Source organism: Gossypium hirsutum, chromosome A05 (genome assembly GCF_007990345.1).
Source record: "Gossypium hirsutum isolate 1008001.06 chromosome A05, Gossypium_hirsutum_v2.1, whole genome shotgun sequence".
Lineage (NCBI taxonomy): Eukaryota > Viridiplantae > Streptophyta > Magnoliopsida > Malvales > Malvaceae > Gossypium > Gossypium hirsutum.
Genome location: NC_053428.1, coordinates 89,450,563 through 89,473,315, shown reverse-complemented (window position 1 = coordinate 89,473,315; position 22,753 = coordinate 89,450,563). Strand labels below are relative to the sequence as shown.

At 33.8% G+C, this 22,753-nt stretch overlaps 2 protein-coding genes across 2 annotated transcripts; one reads left to right on the top strand and one right to left on the bottom strand.

The window, feature by feature from the left end:
- Window positions 1-8,513: 8,513 nt before the first annotated feature.
- On the top strand, window positions 8,514-15,436 carry LOC107917946 (cyclic nucleotide-gated ion channel 17). Its single transcript, XM_016847385.2, has 7 exons — window positions 8,514-8,864; window positions 9,494-10,070; window positions 10,901-11,113; window positions 11,272-11,573; window positions 13,240-13,351; window positions 13,730-13,966; window positions 14,412-15,436. Exons 1-7 carry the CDS (start codon window positions 8,836-8,838, stop codon window positions 15,135-15,137), a joined length of 2,196 nt encoding a protein of 731 aa, XP_016702874.2. The 5' UTR covers window positions 8,514-8,835; the 3' UTR covers window positions 15,138-15,436.
- Window positions 15,437-17,720: 2,284 nt separating this feature from the next.
- LOC107917156 (uncharacterized) lies at window positions 17,721-21,162 on the bottom strand. Its single transcript, XM_016846535.2, has 9 exons — window positions 20,631-21,162; window positions 20,164-20,305; window positions 19,976-20,062; window positions 19,588-19,715; window positions 18,887-18,983; window positions 18,731-18,808; window positions 18,424-18,649; window positions 18,127-18,350; window positions 17,721-18,029 (listed from the first exon to the last, which is right to left on the bottom strand). Exons 1-9 carry the CDS (start codon window positions 20,804-20,806, stop codon window positions 18,006-18,008), a joined length of 1,182 nt encoding a protein of 393 aa, XP_016702024.1. The 5' UTR covers window positions 20,807-21,162; the 3' UTR covers window positions 17,721-18,005.
- Window positions 21,163-22,753: the final 1,591 nt, after the last annotated feature.

Genomic DNA, 22,753 nt, shown 5'->3' with positions numbered 1-22,753 from the left:
CATGTCAAGACATGGCAATGGTAAGTTAAAATGAAAGGTACCCGTGTATCCTTAGTATTCCAAATGGTTCAACAGAAAATTCAAAGAGTGTACCAAAGGAAGGTAAGATAAGTCCATGTTCGAAAGGTTCAGGTTATCTTGATAATTCATTTAGAATGTTGTTATTTATTTACATGAAAACTTACTAAGCTTTATGCTTACTCCCTTTCTTTTCTCTCTTTTTTATAGTATCGCAAAGCCAACTCGGAAAATTGTAAGGACATCGGAGATCGCCTCACACTATCAACGAGTTATCTCGGTATTTTGTGATAGAAATACTTTAAGTTATGGCATGTATAGGGACTCGGCTATTTTGTGTGTATGTCCTTATGATATGATTAAAGAATGGCATGTGAATAGTTGGTAATGATTAGCTTATGATATAGCTAAATAAGAACATGTTTTGGTATTATGTATGCCTAAATGAGGTTTGATGCAAAGAAACTATGAAAGAGTAAGAGTTGGTCATGGAACAGTTAGGAAATAGCAGCAGTGAATGTGGTTTTGAAAAATCACTAAAAATTGTAGAAATGGAATTAAAAGGTGAATGAGATATAGAATTAAATCTTATTGAGTCTATTTTCATAGGAAAGAAACAGAGAAAGCAAAGGAAGTCTATATTCTGAGATATTTAAATTTCTGTAAGACTGGTTCAAAGTGACTTCGTGATCCCCTATTTCAAATTTGGAAAATCACTAGAAATTGTAAAAAAATAATTATAAGTCAAAGTTTATATTTATAGATTCCTTAGTGAGTCTATTTTCATTAGAAATAAATAGAAATGTTATCCAATTTCTGTATAATGAGATAATTGATTTTTAGTAAAGAGAGGTAAGGTCTATCAAACTGCAAAATAGGGGAACATTTAATGAATAAACTGTACTAATTGACCAAACCAAAAATTCAGGAAAATTCATGGTAATAATATATATGAGTCTAGTTTCATGGAAAGTTTACAGATTTAAATTTTGAGTTTCGTAACTCAATTTATAATTAATTTAGTGACTGTTACGCAGATGGACTGTTTTATTAAAAATAGTGAAATAAATTGTTTTGATTTGTGTAAGTAATCAGAAAATTTTTAATGTTCCTGGTTTGGTCCCGAACCATTCCAATTGCATGCTTTAGGGCCTCGAGGGCCCTTTTTAGGTATTTATTGGATGAATGTGAGCAAATTAATATTTTTTTTAAAATGTGAATTTTTATGCCCCGAACAGGTAAGATAAGTCTGGTAACACCTCGTGCTCGACTCCGAGAACGGTCTCGGGTAAGGGGTGTTACATATTTGATACCAAATGACATGAATCTCACTACGCAATGAAATAATGATTCACGATTTTAAGTTAATCGATCATTCTTATACAGTAATTCTCTCGAAATAGAATAAATGGAAATAACTCTGGAATACAAAACAATCCCAGAAAGGAACCTAATAACTCTGGAATACAAAACAATCCCAGAAAGGAACCTACATTATAGAACAACGAGACCCTGTTTCAATAAAGATGTTAAGACTCAAAAAGTTTAGTAAAACAACAAGAATAATTGTGACCCACTATCTATAAATGAGATAGGAATCGATCTGTATAAGGTTGATCGCCACACTCACAGACTTAGAAGGAAAACAGAAGTGATAAGATCGAAAAAGGTTTGAATGTCATAAGGATGAATCTTGATAAGTTTGGATAAGTTATTAAATGTTCATCCATTGATTAACCTTAAAAGTTTACGTATGACAACTATTTATAGGAAATAACTAGGTAGTTGAATGGTTAATTTCGATCATTAAGGGGTTCATGTATAGAAGTCGTACAATGAACCAAATGATTCATGAATCACTTTAAATGCATTCAAATGGATGCTCATTCCCCCTTTGGATGTTCATGGACGCTCATCCCTTGTAATTGCATGTATTTGGAGGTTTATGCACCTCATTAAATGATATTCATGCATGAATTTTAACTTGAAGAGTCACATTCATCCATGCATCTTGTTGTTCATTATTTCAGCCCAATTTAACTTATATTCATTCCCCCCACCGTCCATGCATCTTGAATGTATTTTGAATATTTAGAGATGCATTCCCGGTGCACGTACATACATCTACAGATTCAATGGAATGTTATTAATGCAGTCATCCTCCCCTGTGATGCATGGATCTTCCAAAACGTATATACACCTCAATTAAGTCATCCATGCATGGAAAATGAATCTTTAGAAGCATTGTATGTTCGGTTTTATGAATTTGGGGAAGAATATGAACAATCACATGGTGTCTTTTAGTTGGCCAACCATGTACTTACAAAGCTATAAATAGAACCAACATAAGCTCATTTTCACACAAGACACAACACAAACAAAGATAAATATATATATATAAATATGTTGTGGACTAAAACATAATAAACATGACACATTAAAAAACCAATCATGTAAATATCACGTAAAGAACTCGAATGATAGATTTCATTTTAACTTTGAGCCCCTCGTGTTTGGGTCAATCTCGAGTCTTTTTAGTCGAATCACATGATGTGATCGAGATCAAATCACTGCGAAGACTTAGAATGCAAACCCTAATACCTAATAGTTGAATTATTGTGTTTCGCACGCTGCATTGTTTTGCATGACTTAGGATTCACATGATCTTAATCTTTTATATCTTCAGGGAATGAGAATTTAAGTTTTTTCAAATGTTGTAGGTTTGCATAATACTACTACTGCATACCCTGAAGCAAACAATGTGTGTTCGTGAGTTAGTGTTTTCTTAAAATCTAAACTTGTTTTATGTGATGTGTTGGAGGTTTGGTTGGTGTTCAGCCGAAGAGTCACTAATGTGGCTAATGTGGCATTATATAGCTTGGGTTCGGCGACCAGACCAAGTATGGGGTGTTACAGCATAAATTACAGTAGTCGACCTAAATTGTAAAATTTACTGTGTCAACACAATTTGAGCTGTTAACACTAAGTAGGTTGTAGTGGTAACTCGAGATATTGTAATATCCAATACTCGAGGCCATTGTTCGGGTTGGGTAAAGGGTGTTACATATTATTGTAATGAGATTTTCAATAGATTTAATTTATCCTCCCTTCAGTATGTAACAGCCCGAATTTGGGCTTAGTCGGAACAATGGTTTTGGGACTACTAATCTGAAGTTGGAGAAATTATTTTATTATTAATTTTAAGTTGTGACATGTTTATATTAGTTCATGAAAAATTTGGTGAAGTAATTTTAGTGATTTCATGCTTAATTGTGAAAAAAGGACTAAACCGCATAAAATACAAAAGTCCTATTTTGATAGCTAAGGGTGTCAAATAGCTAGAGAACCTAAATTGGAGGTATTTAAAGGGCCCTTTAGAGTAGCATGACTGGCCATAGGAGACAAAGGTGGTTAAAAGTCAAAATTTGGTGAAATTAGGTGTTGAAATTGAATAAAATAAAATAAATAGTGAAAGTTATCATTTTTTTGATCTCTCTCTTTCTTCTCCACCGATTTGTCTCCAAGAAAATGGCCATGGAAGCTTGAAAAATTTTCAGCAACTTAAATCCTTTGCAAGTAAATGATTTGAGGGTTTTATCTGAATATTTTTGTACTTTTAGAACCGTTGTAACATAAGCTTTGAAATGAATGGACTATTTTGCAAAATGTTTGAAAGACTAGAGTTTTACCATGAGTGTGTTCATGTTGCTTTCTGAAATTTTATGGAAGAAAATGAGTTATGGTAGTGTAATAAACAACTTTTGTGAAGTAGTTTCCATGAAAACCATAACTAAGGACCATTTTGCATAAGTTGTAAAATAGGTGATAAATGTGTGAAATAAGGAGAATTGTGGGCTGCCTTTAGTATAAAAAGTGATCGGCTAGCCTTGATTAGTGAGAAAATGTGATAAAAATTGATTTTCGGACCTAGGAGTAAAATGGTCATTTTGCAAAAGTTTAGGGGTAAAATGGTCATTTTGCCCAATTTTAAATTGTTGAGTACTTAGATTTATTTCAATTTCTAATTTTATATAAAAAAATATTTTAATCTTTCATTTAATTTTTGTTTGTCTAGTTTTTAAATTTATGTTTTTTATTAAATTATCACAAAATAAATGAAAATTTTAATTTTTTAACTTCCCTAATGTAACTTACATGTGAATTGTCACGTAAATGACAAATTAACATTTAATTAATTTTCTTAAAATTTAAAAATTTTAAAAAATACAAAAATGTTTTTAAAAATAAAAAATTATTAAAATTATTAAAAATATAAAAAATATTTTTAAAATTTTTAAAATTAATTAAAAACTAAATTTTCTATCAATTTTAATGTTTTGATAAAAATATAAATTAAAAAATTAAAGAAATTATATACAAAAATGAAAAGAGACAAAAAAAAAAGTTATGTAGAGTTCTTGTAAGATTGGAAGGAAAAAAAAATCATTATGCCTTAGATTTATTTGGATTGAAACACCTAATTATTGGAGGCGGTAAATGGGTAATTTTCAACATGGGACTGTTTTTTATTTTATATATATAAAAGAAAATGTGGAACTGCTTTTAGCTCATAGTATTACGTTTTTGGGCGTATTTGAAGTGCTGATGTCCTGGACTTGGATATGTTGAAACTAGAAAACAAACTTTTTCAGCATATTTCAGATTTATAACCATTTTCTTATATATAATACTTACTTTTCTTTATGACCCCTTACCCTTAAATCAGATGAAAAATCCTCGAATTTATTTCTTTATTGTTATTATTGCGTTCCATCAACTTAATTAAGAATTGATAAGTAAATAAATTTCAATTTATTTGTGATATTTTTTTAATCATAGTATTTACGTTTTAATTATATTATTTGTAATTTTATTTTATTTATTATTGATTTAAGTGAATAATTATAAAAAAAATAAGTTTAAAATTTATTTTCGATAATTTTTTTTTTTGCGAATTAGACTTTCAACACAATATTATTTAAGTATTTTTGTCATAATTTGAGTTATATAATTTTATTTTGGAGTATTAATATACCATTTTGAAAGATATAGAAATATCTAACCAAAATTTATTTCATGACTTGAGCCCCAAAACATAAGGAAGGTGTTCAAATATGGCCTTGAAGTTGGGCAGGAAAAATTGTAAAAATTTTGCTTTATTTAATTAAGTGCACATTGAAATTTTATCCCTTTTGTAAGTTTTTCCTATAAATGGACATTATTAGGTTAAGGCCTAAAATTGATTTAGATTATTTGACTTTCGTGTTTTCTTTATTTTATTGATTGCTAAATTATTTTTTTAGTAAAAAAAATTCAAAATTTGATTCAAATAGTTTGTGAGATCTAATTGTTCTTAATATTTTATTTTTTTTTAATATTTGCACGTCTTCTGATTTAATTACAAAGATTCAAGTCTGTTGCATATAGAGCTCATATTCAATTGCTTAGAATATTTGTCTTATTAATTATTATTATTAAAATTGTAATTCTTTAATTGATTCTAATACTTATAATGAACAACATAATTGAGTATAGGCTAAAATATGAAATCTATGTTATGTGGGCATGCGGTCTAACTTAAATAAACACCATTAATGTGTGCTTGTTGGTTAGGATTAGGTCTCTCTCATTATAAATGTTATTGATCGCCGCCAAACGTGCAAACATTTGACTGAAAAATACTACACTAAATATATAAGAAATAAAGTAGCAGTGTCCACAAGTATACAAGTCAAATTGTAATATAGTATGTGTTACAATGGAACACAAGGAAGTATTCTGAGGATCATACCTTGCAACACCCCTTACCCGAGTCTGAGGCCAGGACTGGGCACGAGGCATTACCATACTTAACCACACGCATAAGTTCGTTTCCGAGTCACCAAGGCTTGATTAGATTTAAAACTCTTTCGAACTCTATTTAAACTCTTTAAAGTGGGCCTACACGACCTCAAACTTTTCTTAGAAACCCTTCGAAACCAACTCGAGTCCTTAAACCGACTAAAAAAAATGATTCCTGAAATAGGGCACACGCTCGTGTGGTCGTTATAACATGGCTGTGCTGATGGCTCGTGTGACACACACGACCTAAGCATCTAGGGACACGCCCGTTGTCCCATACCCGTGTGAATTTAATTCCAAATTCGAACCTACAGGGGTTTTCACACAACCTGACACACGCCCGTGTCCCTCACACGGCCATGACAGGTCCGTTTCCTATCCTGTGTCTAAAAACCTTGGCATTCTATTTCTGATGTCAGCATCCAATAAGGGGCACACGCCCGTGGCCAGAGGCCGTGTCCTCCACACGGCTGAGACACACGGTCGTGACTCTGCCCATGTGTTTATTACCATGCATACTGACTTGAAATTTTTACGTGCAAGGGACACATGGCTGGACAACATGCCCATGAGGCTGGCCGTATGAACAACATAGGGCTATTTGCCAAGCCCTTTGCTATCCTAAAACACAAAATAACAACATCCATCATGCGAAAGATCATCATAATATGATTCCTCAATCCAACAACCACATCTAAGGCCTTTACACATTTCATATTTACTAAAACAACCAACAAATTGCCCAATTATGAAATAACTTCTTGTATTCATATAACAACTTTTAACTTTAGCCATTTCTATGGCCTTATACAAAATGAATCAAAATGTTAAAGTAAGCCAACACATTTGGCCAATTAGCAATGACACAAAATCATAAGGTTAGTGTCCTATACATGCCATAATCAAAATAAATAAATCTAACTATACCAAGTGTTTCGATTGATAATGTGATCGATGCCTCCGATGTCTGTTGATCCACGAGCTAACTAGGCAGCACTATAAGATAACGGCAAGAAAATAGGGTAAGCATAAAGCTTAGTGAGTTGCATGCAATAAATATAACAACAACTTTCCCATTCACCATCATGCTCATAGTACTTAAGTAGGCATAAGCATAACTTACTCATCACTAGCCAATACATTTCACATAGCATATATTGAGCTCACATCTTATACATTTCAAATAGGTACCTGTACCACTCACAACCTGGTTATACTTTTCCTTGTTTAACTTAAACTATGACTCTCATCGTTGAACCATTTGGAATGCTATCGATATTTATTAAGCCTTAACATAGGGTGTAATACCGATGCCATGTCCCAGACATGGTCTTACACTGGCTCATCCATCAAGTCGATGCCATGTCCCAGACATGGTCTTACACTAACTATTGAAATCGAGGCCGACGCTATGTCCCAGACATGGTCTTACACTAGCTCTCATATCTCTGTTTCGATGCCATATCCCAGACATGGTCTTACACTGACACATCTCATAGCCGATGCATGTCCCAGACATGTCTTACACTGGCTTACATCTCGAGGCTGATGCATGTCCCAAACATGTCTTACACTAGCTCTCATCTCAATGCTGTTGTCATGTCCCAGACATGGTCTTACACTGGCTCTCATAATATGGCCGACGCATGTCCCAGTCATGTCTTACACTAGCGCACAAATGACCCAAATGTCATGGCACGAATATCTGATTTATTCCTAAGGTTCACCCGGGAGTTCTATTATCTCAATTATCATCAAGTATTTTCATTACCACAATTAAGCAATTTGTGCTATATCAATTGAAGCACGTATAATAAAAATGAAATTGTATTATTTATATACAACTTACTCCGGTATTCAAAATTTGACAATTATCTTGGCTTATTCTGCTAGTTTGACTTTTCCCGGTCTAGGCCCGAATTTTGAATTATTGATATATAATGATAAAAATTCATGAATTTAATTTGGTGGTCAAGCGAGAATTTAGGATAGTATCCACCAATTATAATATCTTTTGTCTATTGCAAATTGCAATGACAGTTTTGAAATACCTACAAATTCCTAACCATATAATTAGCTGATAAAAAAACTGTTAAATTTTTGTGAATTTTTCATTTCTTTTTTATATAACAATAATTTAAATTTAGATTATTTTTTAAATAAATGAATACTCGATTAATAGTAAGAACTAGTATTCTTATTGAGACTCGAACTCATAGGGAAGAAAATAGATTTATGGATGGAATCAAATATGTAGTAGTTACAAATAAAAGTACTCGGTTATTGATGAAAAATCAAAATATTTCTAATGTCGAATCAGGACCAACTAGGACAGAAATAAAGCATTGGGTCGAACTCTTCTTTGCTGTCAAGGTAATAGCAATGAATAGTCATCGACATACAATGCATTACAGGCGTATGATCGTTATGCTTCAACCGGGTTATTCCATTCCACTTCTTAGAATGAAAAGAACTTAAATCAAAATACTTACTAGCATGGCAATACATTTATACAAAATTCTACCCTGGGCACATGCAATGGACTCGTAGACAGTCAAATGAAATTCAATCCACGAAATAATTTGATCTATGGACAGCATCATCGTGGTAAATGTCATAATTCTTTATGGTCGTCTTTCTTATTGACTTATGGTCGTCTTTCTTCCTAACCGATAGCGTCCAAAATGTAACAGTAAAATATTAAAAAGGAAACAAAGATGTTAGAATATCTAAACAAAAAGAACGACTCGTGACTCTACCAATTTGCCATTCCACCCATGAAACACAGCAACAATATTTATAATTCTTTATGTTTTCTCATGACCCATTAGCTTTCTTTTTCTTGCAGTTTCAACAAACCTCAGATTCAAGGGAAGATAGAAGTATTAATAATCTAAGTTTTGTTTTTTGGGGTATGTTTGTTTAGGGTTTTGGAGATCGGATTACAGTGTTTTCTTCTTCTGCTTCTTGCTGGTAATGGAGTTGAAGAAGGACAAGCTTGTCAGGTGAGTCGTATGCTAATTTTTTTATTATGTTTACTGTTCGTTGCTAGCTTTGTTTCCCATATAACATTTATTTCTGGGCAGTTTATCTTTTGTAAAAAAGGTGCTGTTTGGTAGCTTGGAAAGTTCTGGCAGCTTTGGATTTTCCATTAGGGACTACAGTAAGCTGGAATTTTAATAATAACTAGGACCTTTATGAATTGATATGGATGAATTGGGTAATATTTTTCTTGTTTGGGTGTCACTGGAGGAGATTGAAATGAGGAATGTTATTGAAAAATATTTTGGCCATGTTCAATGTAGTGAAGAAACTTTTACATTTGGGCGTTATCTTTTTGCTTGAAGTTAGAACTTTTATTCAAGTGGAATTAATATATTTGGTTTTCAATTTCTCGGGAGTAGATCATAGTAAAACATAAATTCCATTTAAAAAAGAAAGCTAAAGAGACTTATCCTTTGAATGGACTTGGTCATTTAAGTGAAAATTTTGGAAATAAATGAACATTCCAGATGATTCTCCTATATTGTTGTACTAAGCATGAACGAAAACTGAGAAGAAAGGTTTTGTCAAACTGAATTGTTATGAAATGCTTCTTATTGACTAGTTTGTGGTGGAACTTGTTTGTTTCTAGGTTCTACTCTGATGGAAAACGACATAAAGAAACACCATGGGGAAAGAATGACCCATCATTCCTTGAGAAGTCATCTTCTGGGTACAAGATTTCATTTTCTTCAGTGCTAAAACCGGAGATTGGAATGGATGGAGGAAGAAATAGACTTCCTGAAATGGGGAAAATTGGACGGTCAAAGGTTTTGCCACAGGATAATGCACTTTGGTACAAGAGAATTCTTGATCCTGGCAGTGAGATTGTATTGCAATGGAACTGGGTTTTCATTATTTCATGTTTGGTGGCACTTTTCATCGACCCATTGTATTTTTATTTTCCTGCCGTTGGAGGGGATGCAAAGACCTCATGCGTAAAGACAGATACAAACTTGCGAATTGTTGTTACCTGCTTTCGAACTGTTGCCGATATTTTTTATTTGCTGCACATAATCATAAAATTTAGAACAGGTTATGTTGCACCAAACTCATCAACTAGAGTGTTTGGAAGGGGTGAACTTGTAATGGACCCTAAGAAGATTGCACGGAGGTATCTTAGATCTGATTTCTTCATTGATTTCATTGCAACACTTCCTCTTCCTCAGGTATTTGTTCTAATAAGCAATTCTCGTTCTGAAAAGGCCTGTCATAAAAATTAGTTACCTACTTTAATCATCGATAGAAAAAAGAAATTAGTTGCCTCAATTATTTTGTGCCACTCTATCACACGAACTCAACGTTGACTATAGTAAAATAGATTGTAAATAACACCAATTCCGAACTTGAAGCACTGTCTTGGATTTTAATTGTGGTTTTATGGTTTCCCACACTGCTCTCAAGAATCCACCAACTAGCTTATGACGTAGTTTTCAAAATATTATGGATACTTCTACTCATTTTGCATAAACATACATTTTTGAAGGTTATGTAATCATCCATTCTAGACCATAAGGATTTTGGTTTGCTTAATTAACAGATATGGAGCGTAAAATGTTTTGTTGTTCTTAACTCACTTTGATTCTTATTTGGAGTGTGAGTGCATTTTACATTTGTTTAGAAGCTTAGTTGTCTCCCATTTTTAATTTATTTATGGCAATTAACCCTTTGCCATTCAAGGATATTTTGAAGTTGGGTGCTTTTGCCTTGGATTCAAATGTCATGGTTAATTCCATGTATTCCCCTATCCTTTTATTGAAGCACTATTAAGTTTGTGGGCTTCTAGCATAATTTTCTTGTTTCCTTTTTCTTAATTATTGTAATAATTCTCAGCAGGCTCTGCAAAACATACCATTCTAGATCTTGAAATTACCCTGGTCACTACATGCCAATCCTTGGATAAAATGGTTAATAGTTACATGTCTGATTTTCAGTTTAATGCATCAGGTACTAAGATGAAAAAGATGATATCTCAGCCTATTTAATCATTTTTTTGCAGATAGTTATCTGGTTTATCATTCCAGCAACACGAAGTCCTCGGACTGATCATAAAAATAATGCCCTTGCATTAATTGTTCTGATTCAGTACATTCCCAGATTGTATTTGATTTTTCCTTTAAGTTCTCAAATTATTAAAGCAACTGGAGTGGTTACAAAGACGGCGTGGGCGGGTGCTGCCTACAATCTTCTCTTATACATGTTAGCTAGTCATGTATGTTGTCTTGTTACTTCTATTATTAGCCTTTGCTTTGCTTTCATGTCGACATGTATATTTTCTCTCTTTGACAATGACTGCCTGGTTTTTTCTCGCCATTTAATTCCTCCTACCCTCTGCTAGTTTTTACACAAAAAAAATGCCTATTCATGTAGGTCGTAGGGGCAGCATGGTATGTGCTCTCTGTTGACAGGTATACTTCATGCTGGAAGAAAATTTGCAAAAAGGAATTTCCTCCTCACAGATGTAACCTGTCCTATTTAGATTGCGACACTTTTGGCCGTACTGATCGCAATACGTGGGCAAAAGTCACAGATGTGTTCAAGCAATGTGACCCCAACAATGATATTGATTTCCTGTATGGCATATTTGAAAGTGCAGTAAAAAAGAATGTCGTCAAAAAGGGCTTTCTTCAGAAGTATTTCTATTGCTTATGGTGGGGCTTACAGCAACTTAGGTATGATTTTTTTTAAATTTTACGGACAATAATATTGATTTTCAAATTCATATTAGCTTTGTCTTTATTCTCTGAATATACTGATGCATTTTTTTGGGTAATCTCCTGGTGGCTAATGAGTGCAACCTAACTGTTTGCTTAGTAGATTTTGTTGCTTGGCTTACAAATTACAGTTTGTGTCCTAATATGGTAGCTGTATGGAATTTCCCCACCCACATTGTGTGTGATATTATGACAATATTGTGAGAGTCTAGTCAGATATGCTTTAAGTGGAATCAAATGACTGTTATGATGCAATTGCTGCATGGTTGTTGCACTTATATGGAAGTTCAGCTCTGTAGAATTGCATGTTTATTTTTATTGGCAGCAATATTTTTGTGGGCTTTTGCTGTTTTTGCCTTTAAAGATGCAGTGAGCCATAAAGCGATTATGCAAGGTAAAAATGGTAATTCCTTCCATTCTGAAACTCTCATGAGAAATGTTTGAGTTGTTGGACTGATAAATTTGCCCATAAGAACTCAAAGAAAGGCCATGGAGAAAGTATCTTTAACTAATTTAATCTTTTCCACCAAAATAGTTGAAAAATTAGTGATGCTAGTAAGTGTTCTATTTTGAAATTATTTTCACATCATCTACTTGTTATGATATCATGCTCGTTTGTATGGCCATAAGGAAAATGTCATGGTTCATCTATGAATTTGGGATTGGAAATACCTTGTTAAACATAATTTTTTCAGTTCAGCTTTCTTCCTTGAAACCTTCTTTCTGTCTCTCCATTTGGTCTATTACCTTGCATCACCGCAAAGTATAAGAGTTGTACACTGGACTATATATTTGTGATTCTAGCCGAATTTTGATGGATATGGAGATAAGTTCCCATGAAAATCCCCCCCCCCCTCGTCCACAGCTTCCCCCTTTGTTCCCTTTCTAGTTTTAGCACCAAAAATTTGAGCAGTTTCAGCAAATTTTTTGAGAAAAGAAACACAAGCCCATGGGAATATCCAGTTAGCATTTTTGAAGGCTAACAGGACTGTGCTGACCATGTTGAGGCAGGAGGCATATTGCAATATGCATTTGGCTTTAGAAGGGAACATGCTTAATGACACTGAAGCTACTCGATCTCAAAGACATTTGTAGCACATCAAGGAAATTATGTCAATTTCAGTGATCCCCTCGATATATTGCCTGTGATGTTGCATTATCCACTTTTATCATTGTGCTTGATGAGATACTATTCTTGGAATAGTTGACACAAAGATGTAAACCTTCCCCTTAAGATGTGTATCTGAGATGTCTACTGATCAATTTTATGTTTCTCTATGCTAATTTGAAATAGATGGCATTCAAAATAAATAGGTTGCATTTTTTATGTGCCTCTTAGAAGTAGAAGACAGGCATACTGTAGGATCTAGTTACTATATTGAAATTTAAACTGATGATGGCCAACAACTTGTCATTCCATATTATGTCAGTTATTTAATGCCTAATATCATGAAATGCTACTTAAGGTTCGTAGAGCATTTGCACCTTTTTCTATATTTTTTACAGGAAATTGCTTTACAAAAAGTATTGGTTTAGCTGATCTAATAAGATAGCATGTGCCATTCAATTAGTTTCTTGTGTTTGCTAATGTTAATACATGCCTTTTATTTTCTTATTGTCTCAGTTCATATGGCCAGAATTTATCAACAAGCACTTTTATTGGGGAGACCCTATTTGCTATACTTATTTCTATCCTGGGTCTTGTTCTGTTTGCCCACTTGATTGGCAACATGCAGGTATAAAAAGTCTGCATCCTTGAGTTTTGCCTTACGAAATCAAATTTCATATACTGTTTCTAGTAACTCAAATGAAGTGGTATTTGTTGTCTATCATCCTAGTGCTGTGTTCATGAATGGATTTTTGTGTTTGTATCTCTCCATTACTTAGTTTCTTCTGTCAAAATTGTCTTGACCTCGTGGGACTATCTTTCTTCAGTTGTCTTTTTTAGCAGTTCATATCTTCTTTCTTCCCCCAATTGGAAACAATGAAATAGGAAGTAGTTTCTTGTAGTTCAGAAATATCCTACATTAAGCTTCATTTTATCATCATTGAAACAATTATTTCTGTTTGTTCTTTATACAGTCTGATAGTTTACATTTGTTCTTCTGATACAGACTTATTTGCAATCCCTCACAGTGAGACTAGAGGAATGGAGACTTAAGCGAAGGGACACTGAGGAGTGGATGAGCCATCGCCAGCTTCCTGAAGATTTAAGACATCGTGTTAGACGTTTTGTTCAGTACAAATGGCTTGCAACTCGGGGAGTTAATGAAGAAGCCATCTTGCATGGCTTACCTGCTGATCTTCGTCGTGATATTCAACGACACTTATGCTTGGACCTTGTTCGACGTGTATGCAGCTTTCCCATACCAATTTCTTTTTGAGTTTCAAAGCAGCCTTATTCACTTACATTATAGATGTTTCTACTTGAAAAGCAGTCTTGATGGGAGATTGTCCATGTTGTATTTTATGTCATATAATTATCAATTTAAAAACCAGGCTCTTCTGTTTTAACATAGGTTATCCACCTCATTAGCCATACAGTCTTTCCTTGGAACCTGTCTCTTAGGTGGAATTAGAACCCATGCGTGCTCTACATTTTGCAAGAATTCCTTCTAATGGTTTAATCTTCCTTCAAACGTTAATATGTAAGCCTCAATAATGTTGCTGCGGACATTTATATTAGATTTGACTCTAAAACATTAATGTGTTTATACATAAGAATTGTGCAATCTTCTGTGTGACATTTCTTTATTAAATGATAATTAGTTTCATTGAAGTTGTTCTCATTTGTAGGTCCCTTTCTTCTCCCAAATGGATGATCAGCTGCTTGATGCAATATGTGAACGCCTAGTGTCGTCCTTGAGCACTGAGGGTACTTATCTTGTTCGTGAGGGTGACCCTGTGACAGAGATGCTTTTCATTATTAGAGGTAGATTAGAGAGTTCTACAACAAATGGTGGTCGAACTGGTTTCTTCAACTCAATTGTGTTGAGACCTGGAGATTTTTGTGGAGAGGAACTGCTTGCATGGGCTTTGCTACCAAAATCCACCATGAACTTACCCTCTTCAACAAGAACAGTCAGAGCTTTAGTTGAGGTTGAAGCATTTGCACTACGTGCTGAAGATCTCAAGTTCGTAGCAAACCAATTTAGACGGCTTCATAGCAAGAAATTACAGCATACCTTCCGGTTTTACTCCCACCATTGGAGGACATGGGCAGCCTGCTTCATACAGGCTGCTTGGCGTCGGTACAAAAGGAGGATGATGGAGAACAGTCTGATGACAGAATCACTTTCTTTGGATGAGAAAGAGGATGATGAGACGGGGCAGGAGAAAGAGAAGAATTTCATTGTAGGCTCCAATCCTTCTCAGGCAAAACTGAACCTTGGAGTAACAATATTAGCATCGAGGTTTGCAGCAAACACTAGGAGAGGAGCTCAAAAAATCAAAGATGTTGAGATGCCTAAATTGCAAAAACCAGAGGAACCTGACTTTTCTGCGGAGCCCGATGATGATTGATCTGATTTCACGCATTATAATAGAAATTATATATTGGCTGAGCTTCTCCACTGGGGGTCAGACACTTTTAAGTACAATAGCATGTGAGCAGTGCACCACCTTCTGGTTAAGTCAGGATCTAGAATCCCAGATCTTGAGCAGCATTTCCCTAAGGGTCGAAACCTTTGTATTTGGACCACAAGAACTTAGCTTAGCTCTGAAACCTTACTAGCTGCTTATTTATTATCGTGTATGTGGAGTTTCAGCATGCAAGCCGTGTAACCCACGAGCCTTAAAAATACGAGATATTAAAATTTTAATCCTCGTGTCTCGGGGCCTCATCACTCTGATTTTCTGTTTTAACACGACTGTAATTTTTACGCATCATAACATAAACGAATGGATTTGAATATATAGATGATCAAAGAACTAAAACCTACTATCAAAACCAAATTTCTGGTCTTATTAAAAGAGGAAACTAATTGTGTTATGGTATCCGTTACTATTAGTATTATAAAAGAAGGCTTTTTTAAAATAACTCAAAAAATTTAATTATTTATCAAAATGACTCATTTTTTTAATTAAATATAAAAATGACCTGAAATCTAGAGTAAAAGTTGGTGGAACCAAATGATATGACACCACTATGTCACGTCAGCTTTTTCATGAATAAATAAATAAACAAATAAACAATATGACAAAAGTAAAAAAAATAACAAAAAAAATAAAGTAAAAAAAGTAACAGGATGGTTGTCAGACTGGTGGCGCCAAATTAATTGGCTCCACTAGAAAATGATAAATCTTTTTTAAAGTTCATATTTTCAGAAATTAATTTTTTTTCATGGAAGTTGACGTGGCATGTAGGTGGCGCCATATTATTTGGCTCCACCAACTTTTACTGTAGATTTCAGATTATTTTCGTTTTTAATTAAAAAAATAGGTTATTTTGATAATTAATTAATTTTTTTGAGTTATTTTAATAAAAAAGCCATAAAAAAAGGATTAAAGGTTTACATATATAGAAAGATACATAGTTTTAGACTCATGCTATGCACATGTTATTTATTTAAAACATATATATGTTACATTGTTGAGGTATATTTGTGACGAATAGTTAGAATATTACTTATGGAAGCTCCAGGAGGTACAAAGTAGAAAATATGTTAGAGGGCACCAGCGTTTGTACTTCCAGATACATTCTGATGCTTGGTCAATACCTCAGCCTTCGGTATTTGGAGAACTTTGAGGGTTTACTCAAAGTTGACCAGGTCTCCGCTTGGATTTATCTGTCTTTCCTCATTGATTAGTTTGTTTTCTTTGCATCTTTAACGACATTAGAAGCTTCATTTTGCATAGTGATTGAGCTGCCAGAGCTAGTAAGACTGAGCTTCTTTTATTATTTCATGGGGAAGCAAGGAGGGTGACGCATGTAAAAGCTCTCTAAGCTTGGGATGAAGATGTGTAAGACTCTTGAGCCTATTCCCATTTGTTTGGGTTGAAACCTCTTTGGATTTTATATTGTAGGCCAGCCTACCATTTTGTTGAGTATGTATTTATTTTAGGTCTTACGCCATTTTCGCTGCATATAGGTTTTGAACTCATTACAGTGTGTGGTCTAACAATAGCCCCTAACTCAGAGTGGTCTGAAGTAGGTTCCAAAGTGGTCTATGGATACCAATGACGACTACTGTTCCTAAACCCAAAGGTTAGGTTAAACAACGGCTTTCTTGGGATATTTGATCACTATCTCAGCAGAATCCGCCTCGTGTTCTAGTCTCCTAAAAGTATGTGATGATGAAACATCTGATAATATGCATCAAATCTGAATAAAATTCTGAATATCGAGAAGCTTTTGGTGTGAAAATCAAGTGATTGCTTCTAGAGAGACAATGATTTTGGAAGGGAATGGGACTCTCATACTAGTACACCCTTTGAACCAAATCTCTACGCACATTTAGAGTAGGTTCGGATGGGCGATTGAGTGCGGTGTGATGTGTTTAGCTTTACTTTTTGTCTTACGCTATAGTATTACTACAATAATTAATTTTACTGCTACCATTGTTTTTACACTAATAGCAGGTAAACGCACCGCCTATCCAAACTCATTTTTATTTTCACATCTCATTTGGTTATTAGTATAATAATATAGGAATGAGTAAAAATTTTTGTACAAAAAATATATATATTTTTTAAAATAAGAAAAAAATTCCTTTTATTTTCTTAAAACAAGACATGTGTGTGGTTAAATATTACGAATTAAAATTATTTTATTGCTAACTAGTATATTAAAACACACAAAAAAAAAATACTCCGATAAAATGTAGCACGGAATTTTTTTTTTGCCAAAAGACACTCGTATTTTATTGCTTACCGAATTTTATTTTTTTATTCAATATATAATTAATTTTAATTTTTATTGAATAAAAGTAATTATTTTATATTTAAAATATTGAAATAATTTAAAATTTCTTGAACATATTTATATTTAGAAATATTTATGAAAAAAACTTTAAAATTTTGTCAAATAATATTCAAAAGCTATAAATTAATGTTATTTTGTTAAAATAAATAAACAAATAAATAAATAACAGAGAACTAAGCTAATTATGATTAACAATTCAAAAAATCCAAAAAAACTTGATGAAACCAAACTGATATCACCCTACATTTGAAAGCATTCAAATGATGCTGTTGCCTTTGGATCTGCACAAAGACTTATTTTTTATATCACAATTTTCCATCAAAAGCTATGGCACTAGCACAGATATTTGAATGATGAAAAAGGGGGATCCAGGTAGCAGTAAAATGGTTATACCAAGGGCTCTATCTAAACCATTGGTTTTTTTCTGACTGACGGAGGATATAAATAAAATCACTCGGTCAATTCGGTCAATTCGGTTGAACAACAACATGCTGCAAAGACAGATTTCAGGCAAAATTAATAGAAAATTATAATGGAACTATTATACTTCTGGTGAAAATGAAAAAAGGGAATCAATTACTCGGTTACCTTAATCTGGGTCCTGTTATAAGTGTAAGTGATGTGAACTAAGCCATCGCTAGCCTGGATAACAGCAGGATATGAGAATTCCATTCCTTGAGTTTCTTCCAATGTCAAGCTGTCCTGCCATGAATCACCATCATCTTTGGATAGGGAAACTTTAAGTACACCCCTTGAGATTGTATTATAAGCAAGTAACAGACGACCGTCTCTCAGCTTCACCCCGTCGATACCTGATCAACAATGTTGAAGGTATTTTGTAAACAATCGAAATCAGAATGGTTCAAATTTTCCATTAATACCAACCTGAGTTTGGGTTGGGAAGTTCAGTAGGTATGGCATAACCCCAACCCTGTCCACCATCAAATGATTCTGCCATACAAACTCTACTAATGTTGTTAAAATATCGCATTAAAAGACGCAGGTTCCCTTTTGCAGTTAGGTAAGGAACTGGTTGAATCACACTGAGGACTTGGCTTTTAACATATATAGGGCCATATTTCTTCCAGGTTCTTCCAGAATCCGGCGTCACCTGTTCCATGCCATATACAAAACTTGTCAACACATAATAAGGACTCTTAACTGCTAATGTAGTTGAAATCCTCATTAAAACCTCAGCCCACGCCCCCCAAGAATTCCAACTCTCCACCGATGATCCACAGAGCAAATGCCCATTCCGCAACAACAGAGGCTGCAGATGAGGGAATGGAACACGTAAGACCACAGTAAATTGGAATGTAGGTCATACTTATAGTCATAATAATCAGACCTTGTTCTTAGATGGTCCTAGTATGCCTGGAGGAAGCTGCTCTCTTTGTGTCCAAGTAACACCTTTATCATATGATCGTTTCATGCAGCCACTCCACCTGGATTTTACTAAGCCAACAGTGAGAAAAAGGCAAGAAAATTTTGCAAATGATTCATTGCTTGCGACTAAAGTTACATATCATGATGACATGTGCTGTAGAATATTGATACCTGAAGTGAAGAATGTCAAATTATATTCCAGAAACAAAAAAAAAAACCAGCGTTTTCAATGCTACACTACTCAAAATTGAATCTTAAATGTTCAAAAGTTGGACTAACAAATTCAACAACTGAAATCTTCATCAGAAGAGCATTTTTTGGCTACAGAATCTAAATTATAACATTATATTTGAATATTTCTGGTCAACTAAATCACTCCAGCAAGTCACTTATATGTTATACACTTCACCATGTAGGAGACCTAAACTTTTAGTATTTCTTGCCTCTAGGCTCCACCCAGCCAAACTTTTAGCTTCAGTTGTTTTCAGCAGATCTGTCATGGCATGGCATGGCAAGGATTCACACCAATCCATGCAGGGAAAATCCTATAATAAGCTCATCTAGATCTTGATAATGCAATAAAATGAGAAAACTTAGCGGTGTTAACAAACTTATGTAAATATGTATGCAAGCAAAAACAGAAACTGAAGCTTAGAGAATTGCTTTTGAACATCCAGGCCTACTTTATAGAATAATAACAACTCATCTGATGGAAGCTTAAATAGTACAGGATTCCACATTGGAACATTAGGTTCTTCATCCATAACAATAGGTGTATACCAGCGGCCACCCTGCCAAATTTTTAGTAAACACATAAAAATTCTTAAAATAATCCAAATAGCATCAAACCACCAATACGCTAGTAAGAAGCACATGTAGAAAGTGGAAGGGGCCTTGGAACCATAGTCTGAGCAGACAAAATATAATAGACCAGGGGTGACTGAGAGCAAGCCGGAGAGGGGCATTTATCCGCAAATATTGCCATTCTTCTATACAATCATAAAGAAAGAGCAAGGTAAAAGATAAAAGATCATGTTAATTAAATGATTACTCTGTATTTTTGCAGCCAAATTTTGACATCAGGTGCTCCTTCAGACGTCCCTCCATAATAAGCAACTAAGAAGTGACATTTACTAACCTGCATATGTATTAAATTAATAGCAAACGTATAATGAGACGATGAGGACAATTGAAAACTACAAAGTAACAAAAACACAAGATCATTTTGAACTGCACAACCTCAACAATGGTAGAGGCATGACAACTGTTGAATGGGGCTGAACCGGCAGGAAATGTGAACTCCTCTTTCAACGGCCCTTTGATGGGAAGGTGTCTCTTCTTATGTAAACTCTCAGGACTTGAAGTTGTACCCTTTGTGTATCTGCACATAACTTTCAGGTCTTCTTTGGGGTTCAATGCGAATACATGAAAGGCTTAATATTGATTGTTCTAATTTATAAGAAAGAAACTATTTTCTAGATTCAAGTCCCATCCGCCTCACACGCTCAAGAAACAAGGAAACTTACACTATTTACATAAGCTTCCGAGGATTTAGATTTTAGGAAAACATCACCGAAAACTGACTAAGAAGCCTTTTTTCCCCAAAAAAATATAGTCTTTGGGGCCATTGTCATGTCACAATTTTTATACAGTAGGCATGAATATCAAATAATAAATCATATGAAGAACAAAATGTAATAGATTACCTGGGAAATAAGGACTGAAGGAAGCGGCTGGTGTGGAATGTGACAGGGGCTGGGCTGGGATTGAAGTTGGAGCCGTGAAAACTAGAGAAGCTAGAAACTGAAAACAACAAAGAGACCAGAAACAGAAACGAACACAGCAGAAAGAAAAACAAAATGGTTACTACTGATTTCTCCATATCCGTTGACTGTCTATTTTTGTTTCATGGAAAGCTTTCCGCAACCACGCATGAAACTAAAAGCAGCAATAATGTAAAACTGTATATACAACTGACTTGGCATTATTTTTGCATAAAAAATTGTACTTACCCAATTAAATCAAAGTACAAACAAAATTTATAAATCACATTGCACGTGTTGAATCGAAGTGCCTGTTTTAATCTACGAATAATTATTAAGACAAGGCGACCCCGAGAGACAGAAAAACACGACAAAACTGTTGTAGTCAAAACTTCACGGAAGAGGGGAAAGAGAAGTTTGAACTAATATCATATGCTTACAGAGAAGCAGGAAATTAAAAAAAAAAGCAGAAAATAGTGCAAGATTTTTAGGATATATAATAGCAATTGATCAAAAAACAAAATGGTAGAAAATATTTAATACATGGATAGTATCTCCAAGATAATAACTGCTCTTCAAAGGAAGAAAAGTACTTTCATACCCTTAGCCTAAGTATCTTCTATGCCATGAGCACTCCGAGGAGAGCATCATTGCGACACATTCAAATATAGTAATTATAAATCTAATCTCATTAATATTTTTAACTTTTCAAACTTACCAACTCTGAAAGTGGTCACATCGAGACCATTGCTTAATTTGAGTCTAAGTTAAACTTTACTAAAGAGGTAAACCAAATAGGCAACTACATAATGAGAATTCATTCTAAATTCTTCTTGAAAAGTGCACATATTTTCCAAAAAAAATATTACTCAAATATTTAGTATTATCTTTAAGTAAAATATTGCAATTTAGTTTAGATTATTTATTTTGAGACTCAATTACATTTATTTATCTTTTTAATATCTTTTTTTCTTTTATTTTATGCATTTTTAAATTATTGAATTCAATTTAGGTGTTTTTGAACTTGAAATAGGTGTATGGAAGCTTGAGACTTGGGTTTTGAGACCACGGAAGATTAAACGAATAACTGAGGCAAGGTATAGCTGAAAATGAGAAGTTTGGAGCTCTGACATAACATTTCAGAGCCCTCGCGTGTGAGTAGTCTTGGTCTTGCCTCAACTGACGCCCTAGCGTGAGAAAAGGAGCACCTATGTCGACGCCCTTGCATCATATAGTGCTCTTGTGCCGAATCCTTCCTTTATGGCTTGAAATTCTATGTTTCGATCGTATTCTAAGGCATTTTGGTCATTTCTGAGTTGTATGACCTAACTCAAGTTTTTGTAACCTAATTTGATGTAACCTCCCTAACTCGGTCTAAATGTTATGTTTAGATTCTGAAGGTCACATGGGCTACCGTAATGGACTAGTAAAACAATTGGATTCAGAAATTTACTTTTGAAATCATTTGTTTATCTTACGGAAAATACGTTTGAATAATTTTCTTAGTTTAGTAAAAATTATTAGGCTTTAAGCCAAATTTGGTTACGTGTTATCTTGTAAAAACTCTTATGTCATTTGGAAAACTTAGTTGAACTTAAATTTTACAAAAAAAAAAAAATTGTTTGCTATTAATCTATTTTAAAATCTAGAGACTAATTTGTAAATGTTTTGTATTTTTGAAAACTTTATAAATTTTCTTGATTAAAATATCTTTTTAGAAATCTACACAGAGGAAAAAAAAGTGTGTCTAACCAATTTAATATTTAAACTTAGGTTTCATGCATATTTAAGTAGAATCATAAGTTTGTTCAATTGCAAACACTTTTACATGTAATGCAAAATAAAACCAACCAAAAAAAACTATACCACAATCCAAATAAATTATTACAGTCCCCAAATAAAAATTATAAATTAAAGTAAAAATATTTTTTAAAGTAAAAAGTCCGAGACAATCCTTTGTATGCCAAGTCTAAATCTTAATCTCGTGGATTCTCTGTAAAGACAATAAACTAAGGAGTGAGTTGTAGAGCTTAATGTGAGTCTTAACACATAAGTTTTTCAGTTGT